Genomic DNA, 15,921 nt, shown 5'->3' with positions numbered 1-15,921 from the left:
AGGGTGTTTTATTCATGTTTCTTTGGCTTTTATACCAATTTGTGAATGTATGTTATGACAGTGAACTAGAATAATTGCTTGCGGAAAAGGTTTGATTAAATATATTTTAACCAAAAGATATTAACATCTAAAAATCTAATAAAACACACAGTTGTAGCATCACCGCTCATAATCCCGTTGAAGTCCTGAAAAGTATTAAAATACTTTATAGAAGATAAGATTTACTTCTATTTATCCCAATTTGGTAACATTTTTCGTCTCAGCAGCATGTAAACAAGGCATTGTACACAATGTGAACATTAAAAAGAGTAGAAAATATAACATCTCAACATTTGCAGAAATTAAACAAAAGTAAAACATATATGAATATTGACGGTGAAATTGTGATTGACCCTTTTTGGCATTGTGCCTTTACACAACACTAAATTGAGTTAGTTTTATGGGGAGGGAAAGAGAGGAATTCAATCCAGCATTTATTATTTTAATTGCATGAAGGTGAGAAAACATTTGAACAGTAATGACCAATACAGTATCTCATTCACGGAAAATACCATAAAACACAGATAATTGACAAAGGGAATTCTAGTCAATGAGACTCTAGTGTCCAATTAATGAATTGTGCAGAAGCGTCTGTGCACTAAGGTGACTCATTTCTCACTGTGTCTCCATGGTGCCAAGACTGTCACTGCGGGCAGTAGCAGCCAGGAGAAGGAGAAGGATAAGACGTCAGACGGGGATACTAACGGGCCAGCAGGGGAGCCGGAGAAGAGCCACTCCAACAGCAGCACGCTGTCAGACCGCCGGCACAGCGACTCCAGTCTGTGTAGCATCGAGGAGGAGCACCGCTATGTGTATGACATGGTGCACGCCATCCTTCTGTCCACCAGAGACAATGTGAATTTTGTCAATGAGGTCTTCCACCAGGTACGGGGCCAACAAGAAACATGTCTTGATTTGATGTTGCAATAATGAATACAATTGCAAGTATTATTTTGGGTCAAGCAGACTGAATGAAGACACTGTGATACCATGTACTACGTCGCCCTCTGCTGGCCATTTGATAACATAGCTAAAAGATCCCTTCTATTACCAGGCAACCTTTTTCAAAACCATTCATAATTCTGTAAAAGTTACAATTAAAAGTCTATGTTTTTCCCCTAAGGCCTTCCTGCTGCCGTCTTGCGAGGCATCAGCAACCAGGAAGGTGATTAAAGTGTACAGGAAGTGGATCCTGCAGGATAAGCCCAGCTTCATGACGGAGCCTGAGGTACCGACTCCGGGAGAAGAGATAGATGGCCGCCCTGAACAGATACTCAGCTCAGAGGCTAACAGCATGCACCTACAGGTACCGAAAGCCAAATATAACAACTTAGCATAACATACAAGTATACCTGTGGTGGGTTATTATATTGTTTTGTGTGATTTTGCTTCCATTACTGATATAAGCTAAAAAAAATAACACTACGGTGGTCTCAAAGTAGCATAGATAATCAAGCCATGACCATAACATATTTATACTAACAAACATGTGTGGTCTTTGCTATTTAGTAAAGGGTGTCTCATAATATCTTCGCTATTGCCTGCTAACAGTTGTTAAAAGTTACTAAGTTAATTTACTCAAATACTTGACCTAAGCACAATGTGTTTTATTTGTACTACTTTATATTCTACTCCATCACAGTTAAGAGTAGAATTACACTCCCCTGCATTTATCTTTATTTATTTAATTACTTTGCAGATTGAGATAATTTATAATAATAAATAATAAAACAAATATATTTTATAATAAAACAAATATATTTTAATATCAGAATATACCAATGAACAATGTATGATATAATACAGATTGAACTATCCAGCAGTATATACAGACATTGAAATAAGCCCAACCTTTCCCAGCTTCAACATTAAAAAGAGGAAAACATGATTGCATAAATAGTTATAATCCAGTAATGTAATATATGATTTTGAAACAAAGCATTAGCGACATTAGTAGTTTACTTTATCTTTTTACACTGTTGTTTTGCTACTTTTGTTTAAGTTAAAGCTCTGAATACTTACTGCCTACTGACCAATTGACTGGTCTGCTTCCTCTTAAACCAGTCGGCAGAGAGTCTCGGCCACAGACGCTCGTCCAGCTGGGGGAGGACTTACTCCTTCAGCAGCGCCATCAGCAGGGGCTTCTTCACCGAGGCGCAGAACAGGGACGTCAAGGCTGGCATCCAGCCCACACTACAGGTCTGACCCTGAAGATCACAGCATTTAGGAACTGGAATCAGACATTCATACTGTATGCACGTTGACTAACTTCATCTTGCTTTTTGCTCGTGTGTAGGTGTTCCTGACCAACTCCTCCAATGTTTTCCTGCTGGAGCCATGCCAAGATGTAGCTAAACTCCTGGATAACCAGGTGGAGGTGTGCAAGGGTGTTCTCAGCATCTACCGGCACATGATCATGGAGCACACGATGAACACACAAACTTGGTCAGTGAGATATTCTGATAGTTATTCCTTTGTGATTCTTGAATGTTATTTTAGTGATCAATTCACCCTCTGGTTTTGATTGACTTTGTTCTGCAGGGAGCAGATGCTGCAGGTACTGCTGAGGATCACAGAGGCAGTGATGAAGAGGCCACAGGAAAACCAAAGAAAAGACAGCTTCGCTGAAAGTTTAGCATCTATACTTTTTAGGGTATGTCTACAGGTGCCTTTTACATTCACTGAATAACAGGGTTTACTATTCATCACAGGAAAAAGGGAGTGAGTGTGGATATGTCTTTGCTCCAGCGAGTAGTCCCTCACTGTAGTTCACTATACAGAACATTCAATGTACATAATTCTATGCAATTTCCTTTACCATTATGATTTGTTACTCAGTGACCTATATTCACTTGTTGTGTGTCTCCTGGTTGGATTGACAAAAAGCCAAAGAGAACCTCTACCAAATGAGATGTATCGGTGTGAAGACCCTGCTGTTACATCTTATCAGGGGATGGGATTCAGAGCTGTCTGTCCATGCTAATACATCTCTCCTCGTCTCACATTCAGACCATCATCGTGGCGTGGGTGCGAGCCAACCTGTGCGTGTTTATCTCCCGGGAGCTGTGGGACGAGCTGCTGGCAGTGCTGTCCTCTCTCACCTGCTGGGAGGAGCTGGTGACGGAGTGGGCCAGCATCATGGACTCGCTGACGGCTGTGCTGGCGCGCTCCGTTTACGGCCTGGACATGGCCAGCCTGCCTCTGGACAAACTCAGCGAGCAGAAGGAGAAGAAGCAGAGAGGACGTGGTGAGAGGGGGGGGGGGGAATTGGGAGTGGTAGAATTTGGGTGAAACAATGTGTTTGAAAACTGACTTTTGGGAAGGTAATACTGGTTACTTTACAGCTTTGTTTTGTCATACACTTTACTTTAGGGCGGTTATTTTTATTCTATCACTTTAACATGTATGTTAATTATTGTCACAATGTTCTAAAAACAATATAAAGAAGTATTAAAATACCCACATTTGTCAAAAATCCCCTTGCACTCGACATCACTTGTATAGATCTGGCTGAGATTTCTGAACATGCCAGACATCTATATCTATATAAAAGATTACAATCTATGTGGCCTTTACATTTCTTTAGTCAATCACTACAATTAAAACACAACAACTTCAAATATAAAAATGTCTACTTTATTTTCATGGGGAAATGTGTCTTTCAGGTAGAACACACAGAGACTTAGACACACAGCTTCAGGTACAAAACACATATTTAGATGCATGAATACGCAAGTTACATCAGGACACCAACATTCTAATCAATGGAGGAAAAAAGAGCAGAACTTCTGTCTTTTTCCAGCTATGCAGATGTAGATTTTCCATTTTTCTTTGTTTTCCACACAAAATGAATACGACAGAAAAACTGCCCAACTTCCATCCATCAGTGTGCACTGCTGTCAGCCACAGTGACACTTCCACTAGTGGTCGCCAAAGTCATTCATGTTCAAATCCTACACAGTGTGGATTTGACAATGAGCTCATTCAGATACAGCTAAGCAACAAGAACTTCAAGAAAATGGGCCGGATCAGACATTGACAGCTACTACATCAGTGTGTGGGGTGTTATTACTACAGTGTTTTAATGGCTATGATACCATAATCACTATAACGGTTAACCCTGTTAACTGTTTTGCATGCCAGTAGATGTTGTTGGTGCTAAATTCAACTATCAAGCTGAATATACATTTGAAATGTACACTGACACCTCATGAATCAGCAAGTGTTTTTCTCTGCTAGCAGGTGCGCTCCAGGACTCCCAGAAGGCAGCAGCAGTGGCGCGCTCCTTCTCACTGAGTCGGAGAAACCAAGGGGAGCAGGGCGTGCCGGGGGGGCAGGAGCCCATGAGGATTCGCTCCGCCACTACGTCAGGAGCCCCCGGTGTAGAGAAAGCCCTTTACAATGTCCGACAGAAGGCCTCCGGTGAGTACCTGGGTATTAGTAATAGCATTAGTATCGTGTTATATTATATACCATCATAGCAGGCAATAATATAATACCAAGCTTTTATAAAACCCACTGTAAGTATGATTCTGTTTTAATCCTCTGGCTTTGTGTGGGCTTACAACAGTACTGATAAGCCCTCGGAGCGCAGCTTCAGGTTTTATCAGACGTATTGACAGGTCCGTGTACACGCTGGCCCAGGTGTCGCTGAAAGGCCAAACAACAAAGACAAAGGGGCCAGCAGATGGCCCCCATTGTTCCCCCTCACATGTCACCGGCCAATGTCAACATGTTTCCATGTCAGCTCGATTGCGGGCATACAGCACAATCCCCCCCCACCCCCCCTCTGACAGCATGTCAAAGGCCAGCTTTGGACACTTATTGTCATTACCTCAATTCAGACACAGCAAACACCTCTTATCTGATGGGAGTGTGGCAGGCTAATTATAAGTTGAGCTGGAAGGCAGTAGGGTAGTAACTAGATGCAGTGCCTGTCTTGCTCGTCTTAATTTTGTCTAGACAGAATCTTAATTTGGAGGATAAAAGACGGAGACGATGCCTTTTCCTTTCTTGGCCTTCCGCCTCCCCAATTACCACCGACGTACTAAATTGACGAGCTTGTTGAGCTAGGAGCAGATATATTTGTGCCTGAAGGATGAAGTCTTAGAAGGGTGTTGTGTGTGTGTGTTTATGTGTGTGCTGACACATCTATTATGTGTTTCGTGCATGTTTATGCACCTATTCTGTTTATTTGTATCGAGCAAAGATGGACATTAAACACTACCGCTTCAAATTCCCTTCCCTTTCTTTGGCCTAATTGGATTTCTCCCACATTGATCTTCAAAGGCCTGCAGCCCTCCTCCCCACTCCTCAGGAGAGGGCCCACACATCAATTGCACGGCAGTTTTTGATAGTTTCATTAAGAGTGTAATTAATGCTCATTAATATGCATAAATGGGAAGCAGTAGCGGGCTGCAGCGCAGACGATGTATCTCTCTTACTGAAAGGCATAATTAAAGTGTGCTGAAAGCGGAGAATAGAACTGTCCTCTTTCATTGCTCTCTTTGAGATAATGCCTGAAGTGCTATCCACACACAATGGCAATGCCTCAGCATTGACAACTGTCAAAACTTGCCTCTACTTCTGCATGCAAATTCAAACTAATATTGTTCAAAGATCTTGTCTTGATAATAGGGAAAAGGCTGGTCATATCATTATGGTACTCATTATGCTTCCACTATTACAATGACCCAGTTCAACCAGTTCTCGATCTGCCAGCCTTAGGATGGTTATCAGGTTCACCTTAAGCTCAATTGTGATATATACCAAAAAAATAAAAGATAGATATTATATTGAGATAAACCATTCCATTATTTTTTCTTATTACATTGAATTTAATTATTTGTTCAATTGTTCAAATTCAATTGGACTTAATTGCATGAAACTAAGACATTGTTGCTGATTACTCAAGAGTTAATATGCTTAGAATGAAAATGCACAAAAATGACTTATAGGATAACACGATAACAATTCCATTTATTTTCCCTTTGCTATGAACCTTATTTATAATTCCCTTCATAATCAGATGTAATGTTTTTGTGTTTATAACCATATGTAGATCAAACTCTGTATCTGCTGTGCTTTATTTACTCACACTGTACTCTGCTGTTATTGAATTCTGTCTCCTTCCCTTCACCCTTTTTTTCTGTTTCCACTGCCTTTCTTTCTTTCTTTTTCCTCTCCTTTTCTTTTTCCGTGATGGAAGCTAAGCGAAGCCAGTCCATCAGCAACTGTGTTCATCTGTACGAAGCTTTGCCCAATGCTAAAAGCGTTCCTATGCTTCTCCACACTGTGAGCTCTTTCTTGCCTGGTATCTCTTCTGGTAACTCTGCTTGCTCTCACAGACTCTCAGGTAAAGTGTGTTATGAGAGCTGCGTGTGTTGATGTGTTTGTGACCTCCGCCCTTCCTTTCAATCCATCTGTCACTATCTGTTATAAGCTATCAGTTCCCATGTCTGCTGTCACTGAGAGGTTTATGTTTGAACAGGAACTTCACTGCCCTGTGCTTTAATTATTTTAAAGTCTGTTAAATCTCCAGGTAGAAATGCAACTAGAGTATGTCTGCGTCACCACTGCATGTGTGCATGTCATTATTTATCTCCAAAGTTCTCATGAATATGCTAAATCTTCATCTTTACTCTGTTTTAAATCCTTAAAGACTACAAATGAGATGTGAAGGTGTGTGTTGTGCATGCTGTTTGGCTCTTGTGTCTCTGCCTGACTCCCTCTCTTCTGTTCTCCTGTGTGTCAGATGTGGATGAGGGTCAACTGTCAGAGTGTGGGGGGGAGGAGGAGCTGGGAGGCGGGGAAAGCCCTCTGCCACGTAGCAGCAGCACCTCCGACATCACCCAACAGCTCTCTGACACTTTACCAGGTACATACATACAAACAACACACTGAATTGTTGTTCCGTACACGTTTTACCTCTGATATTAAAACCTTAGCCGCGCACTGTTTGTTTTAAGAAGAGATTTAGCTGAACTACCTGTAACCCATTGGTTCACTTCAAAAGGAAAAGTCATTTGCCAGTAAAGTTTCTCTATCTAACCCCTTATAATTTAATTCAATCTAATCTAATGACTTAAATCAGTAGTTGTTTATCCTTTAATGTTTACTATATTTCAGCAGTGGTTAAGAGACTCATATTCTTAGCCTAACTAAAAATTGAAATATAACAGTCTGAAATTACTTTTTAAAAGTGATTAGTTCAAAATGTTACTTAAGTTAAAGTACAGAAATATTATCAGCAAGATGTGGCTAATGTTGAAAAAAAAGGTACTCGTTATTCATATAGGCCCCTTTCACAGTGTGACATAAGACAGTTAGTGTTAGTGTATACGACTGGGTAATACTGCGTCACATCATAGAAGTGTAACATGTAGGGTTCTTTTGGAAAAAGGAACTCAAGTTTATTGTATTAATGATAGATTGAGTAAAACCATTTCCATTGATAGTCCGTCCCTGGATGTTAAAATGGAACACATGTTTACCTATCCAATTAAAGTTGAAGACATAAAGATAGTAGTAAAACAATATAAGCTTTTAAGATAACTTAATTGTGTCTTTTTTGTCCATTTAAAATACCCCCTGTCACACTCCAGCCCAGAAGAGAGAGAGCTCCCCTACTTCCTGTGGCTCTGATAGCAGGACGTCTGAGGGGAAGAGAGAGGGCAACGAGCCACCAGTGGTAAAAAGAATCATCTTAATATATGGTCTTAGGTTAAATTAACTAAATAACATTTATCAATAAAAACATCTCTGCTTAAATGTTTGCTTCTGTTTTCCTAGATCCTCATCCAGCGCAGCAGCAGTCCAACTGAGACAGAGGTCACCGCTGAGGGACAGTCAAACCAAGCAAGACACAAGCTCAGAGAGAAAAGTTAGAGATTACATCACTAATTATTACTCTGATATGATAATCGCTGTTTTCATTTATATAATCCACATGAAGATTTGCTCGATCAGTTAATCAAACATGAAAGTATCTAACAGAGGCCATTCTTTGCATGTATTAATGAGTCAGTCTTTAAACAGCAAATGCCTTCCTTCTACTCTGTGTTCAACTTCTTTAAGTCCTTTGTCCACCTCATTCTCTCCACCCAGGTGAGAGTTTAAGTAGCGAGACGTCCAACGGCTACCTCAATGATGCTGAGGTCACCTGGCAGGCGTTTGATGAGGAAGCGGACACTCAGTCCACACAGTCGGCTCACATGGACGTGACGGCAGACCCTCAGAGCCAGGGGAGTCTGCTGCTCAGCCATAATGAGGCTCTAGCAGGTATTGGGACGGATAAGAGTTCACCTTGAGTGCTAAGAGAACAGATGTGGGTCATGATTTATTCAATATGTCTATCAACTACAATCAGTTTCAAAATAATTACAAGGATACAGAGCAAGGTTAACCTATTTCACTCCATCGCTCTGTACCATATACCGTAAACCTGTTTGGTCCTATTCAAGTATTATATATATAAATAAGTGTCGAGTTTATAAAGGCTTAGGACTTTATGATGGAAGTATGTGACGGCCCTCCCAGGCTCTGTTATGTGTCAAGTCGTTGCGTCAATCTTTTGGTTGATGCTTTCAAAGATTTGGTGATAGATTCAACCATTGTCACACTTGATACAATGAGCAAAAATACCTTCAAAATACCACTTTAAGAAACAAATACCTGGTAGCCCCACGCAAAAATTCCTGCTGCAAACTTTTTAAATGAATAGATTTCTGCAAGATTTGCATGTTTTGGCATTTCGATATCAAGCCCATTTGTTCTGGAAACTGCTGAGAAACCCCCCTATTGTCAGTGTACTTAAACCACCATATATCCTCTGAATCCCCTAAATATATCGTTTGTGGTTGTAAAGTAACATGAAGTTTTGATAGAGTTCAAAACAGCTAATGTTTATACAGTGAGCTCAAGTTTCCCCAAATCACTACAATGAAAGGGCTTCATTGAGGACGAACATCATCAAACATCAATACAACTGGGCCTAGTTCATTCCCAAAATGGTCAGATATCCAGACAACACAATTTATGTAATTCCAAAACTTTAGTAACCCTAGTGCAGAAACCATTGTTAAAAAAAGCAAATAATAACACATTTATACAAAAAAAAGCCATGTTTTTTTGCCTCAAACTGCATGGAATCAGTTTCATTTGGCTTGTCTGTAAAGGTCAGACTTGTGGTTATCCAGAGAAACCAATTTCATCAGATATGTATCTTGATGCAAATATAGCAATGCCATTTTGTCTCTCTCAGAAATGTTGCTGAACTTAGGAGCAATATTTAGTCTCTTTCCAGACAAGCTAGCATGACATAATTGATGCTAATGAATTCCTTGGATTATATAGTTTCATATACTACCCTACCCCTAGCTTTAAAACTGAAAACGCTACAAAGGTAGGTCGGCTGTGGAAGAGGTAAAAACAGGGTTAGCAGTACAGCCGTAGAATTTGACCCTGTTTAGAATTCAAACAACTTATCCCCAGATTAGCTGTTAGCCATGCACGCTCAATAATGGAAGATGAGTTGAAAGAGTTCAGCGAGTTCATCTGAGGTGTGTCCCATCCAGCTGCCTCCAGTTACCTCACTGGAGGCGACAATGGATTAGCATTAGCCAGGTAGAGTGACCAGCTTTGGAAACTTGATCATCAGTATCTGCTACAGTACCTCTCTGGCTTAGTCATTTCATATTTAAACCTGCTGACAGTATGTGTTGGAGTTCATTTTTACATGTTGTGAAGGCTGAGTGGTCAGCGGTCTACTGAAGTATTTCTGTCATTTGTATTTTGATAGGAAAACAATGAAGATCGCTGAAAGTCTTTAGCTTTAAATGTACCCACCCCTCAATCATTATTTATGTTGAGATTCTGTTCCCCTCCCCCCCCCACCCTTGCATGTGAACTTGTGTCTGTGTCGTCCCACATTGTGATCATCATGAAGTTGTCACTCTTCCGTTTTCCCTGTGCTCCCCTCCTCAAACCCAATTTGATCCCTTCCCCCTTGTCCTTTTTAGGTCCCGAGTATCTCCTCCCTCCCCACTCTGCACCCCCGTCCTTCCACCACCACAACCACTACCAATACCCCCAGCACCCGCCCGCCTCCCCGGCCCTGCTGGTGCACACAGAGTGCCCCATGGACGACACCATGCATCAGTCTGTCTTACACATGCCACACCACCTGGGTACTGCTCCCTAGCTGCTACTCATCATATAGACTCATATACCATTGACTCTCCATGCTCTACATTTTTCCAGCCTTACCGTTACTTCCTTCAGTTACACTACATTTATCCATGTTGTTTTGTTCCAATTGACTTGATTACATGCACAACATTTAAAAATAAAATAGTTTTCCTTGGAACCAAATTAGCATTTAGCAAGTCCAACTTTGATTGAGCTTCAAAGAGTTGAGACAGTTTTCTTTTAATTAGCACTTCAGATCTTCTACACACACTTTCCATTTTTGTGTCTCCTTCCTGACCAGTACTCCCCTTCCCTTCCCATCGGTCTCCTGTTGCCCACTTGGTGGCGCTGTCCTCAAACAGTTCAACCTGACTTCATTTGGATGATGCATGTGACTCCTCTCTGTTTCCCAAAAGTGTTTCTATCCTTGATTCTGTTTGTGTCCACATAACTGAGTATTTTGCTGCATTTGGGAAAAATGCACAGAGGATTTTGTCAACAACCGCTCGCACAAGTACAGGACGGCATTGAACGTTCATTTCTTTTATGTATTACAGACGAGTATCTCAATTTAAAATACTTTCATAAATGGTGTTGTGCATTTGTTGACTGAATCCCATTACTTCTTTAAAATGTATTATCATTTACTTTTTATAATTTACTGTCAGCTACAAATGAACATTTTACGAAATAATGTATTTTCACCCCGAACTCTCTCTGACCATGCAGACAGTAGTGAGTGTCTGGCTGATGACGTCAGCATAATTGCGGGTGGGACCTTGACTGGATGGCATGCTGACTCTGCCTTTGTCCTGTGGAGGAGGATTTTGGGTATCCTTGGAGATGTCAACTGCATCCGCTGCCCAAGAATCCATGCCAAGGTCTTCTACTGCCTTTATGAGCTCTGGCATAAGCTGGCCAAGGTAAAGCAGACATAAAGCCTTGCATAGCTTGGTTCTCTTTTTTTACTTCCTGTCAGCTGTTGCAAAGAAAAAACATGTCCAATAATTGAAAATCATGTTTATGATATGGTGCCTTTTTATTTGAGGTACTATTGTGGAATTTGAACACAGAAGCCTTTCTATCCTTTACTTTCTCACATAAAGATTACTCCCACTGGTTTTGTTAATTGACTGAAATGACTTACAGATCCGGGACAACCTCGGGATTAGTGTGGACAACCAGTCGTCTCCTCCCCAGCCCGACTACATCCCTCCTCTTCGAATGCTGGCCTCCTGGCTCTTTAGGGTATCAACAACACACAGGCACAGCAGACAATATTCACAAAACAACAATTATGACAACAATAATGGAATACCTGCAGGCATAAAGAAAAAAAAGAAGTTTAGAGAACGTTTGGATATTACCATGTCCTTAATCCAAAGCATTCTCATTAATCATTATAGTTATTTCATTTTTTCTAACCTCATCTATATGTATTTATCATTTAAGTACAATATGTTGTATGTGTTTTCTTGGGGGAAGTGCCCTGATGCTCAGAAGGCAATTTGATTAGCAGCAACAAGTTATGAACAGGACAGGACAGACAGTGTGACTAAGAATGTTTTAATTAGCATTGCCTTGTCGACTGTATCATTAACAACAACAAAAATAGAACGTTATATGTGATATTCAAATAAAGAATTTGCCTCATTAATAGAGACAAGCAACTGCAGTGTTTTCAAAATTGGACAAAATCGATATACATCTCGAATCCTCTCATCATAATAGATAACAGTTTTCAGCTCGTCATGATAATACTGACCTCATTATCCACCCCCCCCTTCCCTCTACAGTCCACCATGCTGCCATCTGAGTACAAGGCTGGGAAGCTGCAGGCCTTCAAGCTGATCTGTGAGATGATGACCCGGCACCAGGATGTTCTCCCCAACAGCGACTTCTTGGTGCACCTCTACCACACCATGCACAAAGGCATTACCAGCAACGACCAGGTACAGCCAGCAGGGGGCGCCCACAGTATGGCTGCCAGTTGTGCTTTTACTCTCCAGTAGATGGCAAACCAGTCAAACCCATGTGATGCATTTGCATTGGTCCTGTTATTAAAAACTATACAATTAAGGTTTGAAGTCCCAATTTGGCTTCTACTTTTTCCTGTGTGAAATGATGTCGTATTCACCTGTTATTTGTTGGTGTAAATTAGGTAGCCCTTGGATTATTATCAAAAAAGATATGTCCTGTGCCAGACTGTACCTCCCAGGATTTAGGGGTCATATAGGTCCTGCAATTAAAGCTACTGTTCAGCGGTTGATTTTGAAAACAGCGTGCCAACCAGTGGTGATGAAGAATGCTTCAGTGTTTTGGCATCTTCCTCCTCCTTTAGCCACACCCTTCCTTGTATTTAAATCTGGCCCTGCTCCATTCCTCCCAGACGAAGCTGAGTGGAGATGAATGGAGTCCCCCCAAAACAAAGGACGGGGATAAAAGTGTGTGTGGGTGGGGGGGTGTTTTGGATGCAAGTGTGTTTGAGTATAAATGCCCTCCTGGCTTGGTTTCTATTGCGCCTTGGCAGTGCGACAAGCTTATTAGAATGTTTTCCATGTCGTTAAATAAGGTTTTGAGCCCCTGCCGCGTATACGTGATTAATTAAGGATTGACGTCTGTCGCGCTCCGTTGGACTGACACGTCGGCCAGGGGCCCGGAGTAGGCCGGCCTGCCTGTGTGTGTGTGTGTGTGTGTGTGTGTGTGTGTGTGTGTGTGTGTGTGTGTGTGTGTGTGTGTGTACGCAAGTGTGTGAAGGAGCGGGAGGGGAGCCTCGGGAACGTAGTGCAGTGTAGAGCAATGAGGGGGGCACATTGAGGGACGAGGCTACATTCTCCAGCTTTTGTTGTGGCTCTGTATAATGCGTCGGGGGGGCCAGAGCCAGGCTGGCCACTGAAGCATGCTCAAATTGGCCGGAGAAAAGAGTCCTCACGCCACACAATAGAGGACAGCCGCACGCCTGCTTAACATAAGAAAGTGGCTCTTACTCTCCCCCTCCTCTTTCCTCTCTGTCTTCACCCGAAACCCCCACCCAAATAAAATAAAAAAGCAGGAAAAAAACATATACATTTCCAAATCCGTCATGCACGTAAAAATATTTATTTTTCATGCAATCTTATTTCAATTGGCTTGCATAAAAGTAGCCATCAGTACAGACTGCAGCTTACATGATACTGCAAATAGTACGTTTAAAAAATGGTTTTGTTTTTGTCGTTATTCTCTGGTGTGTTCTGTACATGTGTATCTTAAAATATTACAGTCTACAGGTCCAGTATTATTTTGAGACTACCTGTCTATCAAGAAATAAAAAGGTGCCCTAAACAGCCTTTGTTTTATAGACAACAGGGGGAAGCCCAGTGTCAATCCTCAACATTAAATTCACCTAAGCTTAGAGAAATGACAGCTTCCTTTGGAGGGGCTCTGCCTCCATCTGACATCTGAGTGCCAGGGTCAAGGCTATTGTCCTGGCTGTCATCCTCTGGTCAGGGTCTCACAAAGGCACGGCCAGAGCACAAAGGCAGTAATCTATCTAATAGGTCTACTGTCTGGACTGCAATAGTCAACGGCATTTTGTGTGAGTTATGCTCGTGTTTAGATAAAAAAATGATGTATTACATAATTATTTGTTGAGATGAATCATATTGAACACACGAGATAATCTAGCTCAAACTAACATTTAACTCGCCAGCTATAGTGGAAGGACATACTTCCTCACCTGGGCTTTCAGACCAAATCTTTGTAAAGAGGGCCTATAATGCTCATTTTCAGGTTAATATTCATATTTTGTGCCTCTACCGTGACATGTTTACATTAGGGCTGTGCATCTTCACTGGTCTCACGATTGGATTACGATTTTCCTGTCTTCGATTCGATATCACGATGCATCACGATGCATAACAATTCGTTGCATCCTCAATTTTCTATATTACTGCACATGGCTTCTTTTTCATCAATGAATACATGTAGTAAGATAAATATTAACTCCCTTTTTATTATTTATAAAGTGCGTCAGAAATCAATAACATAAATGTCTCGACATTAAATTATAAACCAAAGTAAATCATTTGTATAGCTCTAGCATCCTCCCTATATCTGTGTGTGAAATTGTTCCATCCTCAAAAACGAATACTTCTGCAGTCTAGCTGCAGCTTCTAGCAACGGTCTTCTGTTAAAAAAAGACACTGAATGTCCGGAATGTGGCATCACACACAGGACTTGAGTCTGAACACAGCAGACAACAGGAGTATTTACAATAGCATATAAAAACAAAAATACTGCATGTGTGTGCACACTTACTCTCTGTCTTACTGTTACATTAACCCCATGATTGTAGGAGATTAAGTTAGTTTCATATCTCAATCAGTGATTAAGTGAATAATAAAGTTTCTATCAGGTTACTATCAGCCTGTCACTCATTATTTTCAGGGGGGGCGGGGTTTGGAGCAGCAGAGAGGAGACGCTGATCGCGGAAGCTTTCCTCCTGCCTTCAGAAACTTTACACGTATTTATCATCTGAAAATATCAAGAGGACACTCACACTCTGCAATACAAGACTTGATTAAATCCACCAAAAACCTGACATGACGACAACGAGTGTTTTTCAAAAACATAAATCGATGTGTGTCTCTGAGCCGCAGCGACACGGACTGATTCAGAGCGGGTCCTTCTGCTGTTGGTTCTGGACTGGTGCTTGTGTTGGTGGATAAAGCAGGCTGCTCCGTGTTTGGAGTCGCTGTGCCGCTGTCACGTCTGTTCCCTGATCTCTGCGTCACCGACCGATTTGATATTCGTGTGACAGAAAAAAAAGGGGAGAAAAAAATGTTATTGTCCAGCCGCGGCCGGAAGATCAGGAAGCAATGTTACTATGCTATAATTGCTTATGTTCTGTCCCTGCATCGATGCAGAATCGCCAACGTCCGCATCACGATGCATCGTAGAAACGATTAATTTCAACACCCCTAGTTTACAGGCTTTAATGTTCACAAAGGTCTTTATTTCGGTCATACTGCCTGTTTCGCAGCACCTTTTTTCACCCTCTGTCTGAAACCAGATTCCAGTCTGCTCTGATTGGTCAGCTGGCTGGTTCTGTTAGACTAAGGAGCCGGACTTGTCTATCACGTTCAATGTGTTTGAGCATTAGCCATTAGAAACAAATGTGTTACAAAGTGATGTACCTTTTGTTACAGAAGTAAACAAAGGAGTCCAATGGAGGGGTTTCAGTCAGGAGGGGAGTGTGTGGGAGAGAAACTCCTTCTGGAGGGAACTTTTAGTTTGTAGCCTTTGCAGACCATTTACTTGCACACAAACCTATAATCCACTACAGATAAGGGAAAATAACCCCCCAAAAAGCATGAAAGGGTCTCTTGAAAGAAATGTAAATAGGTCATGTATCAGTCACACACTGAGAAATTAAAATGTGCCAGTTGACCCCCTTAGACACACACGTTGATTAAACCGCTGGCCTTGTAGTTATGCAGGTGGGTTATATATCCCTTCCTAACAGCTTGTGTAGGGAAACCCCCACATATTCATTGTGATGATAGCAATTGCAACAGGAAATCTGGCCAATACTTTACTGGATGTGTTTCGTAAACCAGGAAAAAACCATGCATACCAGATACTGGAATGAACCCTGTCACCTCAAGGGCCGGCAGGTGGAAAGAGCGTGATTCCCTTCGAGGCGGAAGACCAAAT

At 41.5% G+C, this 15,921-nt stretch overlaps 1 protein-coding gene across 1 annotated transcript in view; it reads left to right on the top strand.

Annotated features, from left to right (window-relative positions):
- The window catches only part of ralgapa2 (Ral GTPase activating protein catalytic subunit alpha 2), an 84,921-nt gene that overhangs the window by 30,893 nt on the left and 38,107 nt on the right, over positions 1–15,921 (top strand). The window contains exons 10-25 of the mRNA XM_079692831.1: positions 679–924; positions 1,163–1,345; positions 2,104–2,238; positions 2,336–2,484; positions 2,581–2,692; positions 3,049–3,286; positions 4,282–4,461; positions 6,248–6,394; positions 6,794–6,916; positions 7,644–7,729; positions 7,831–7,921; positions 8,146–8,319; positions 10,059–10,226; positions 10,957–11,150; positions 11,377–11,475; positions 12,024–12,179. Coding sequence (XP_079548957.1) covers positions 679–924; positions 1,163–1,345; positions 2,104–2,238; positions 2,336–2,484; positions 2,581–2,692; positions 3,049–3,286; positions 4,282–4,461; positions 6,248–6,394; positions 6,794–6,916; positions 7,644–7,729; positions 7,831–7,921; positions 8,146–8,319; positions 10,059–10,226; positions 10,957–11,150; positions 11,377–11,475; positions 12,024–12,179 — 2,481 coding nt within the window. The remainder of the gene's footprint in view (positions 1–678; positions 925–1,162; positions 1,346–2,103; positions 2,239–2,335; positions 2,485–2,580; positions 2,693–3,048; positions 3,287–4,281; positions 4,462–6,247; positions 6,395–6,793; positions 6,917–7,643; positions 7,730–7,830; positions 7,922–8,145; positions 8,320–10,058; positions 10,227–10,956; positions 11,151–11,376; positions 11,476–12,023; positions 12,180–15,921) is intronic.

This window comes from Notothenia rossii (assembly GCF_949606895.1).
Source record: "Notothenia rossii genome assembly, chromosome: 7".
In the NCBI taxonomy this organism is placed as follows: Eukaryota; Metazoa; Chordata; class Actinopteri; order Perciformes; family Nototheniidae; genus Notothenia; species Notothenia rossii.
The sequence above is the reverse complement of the archived record's forward strand: the minus strand, read 5'-3'. Positions and strand labels throughout refer to the sequence as shown.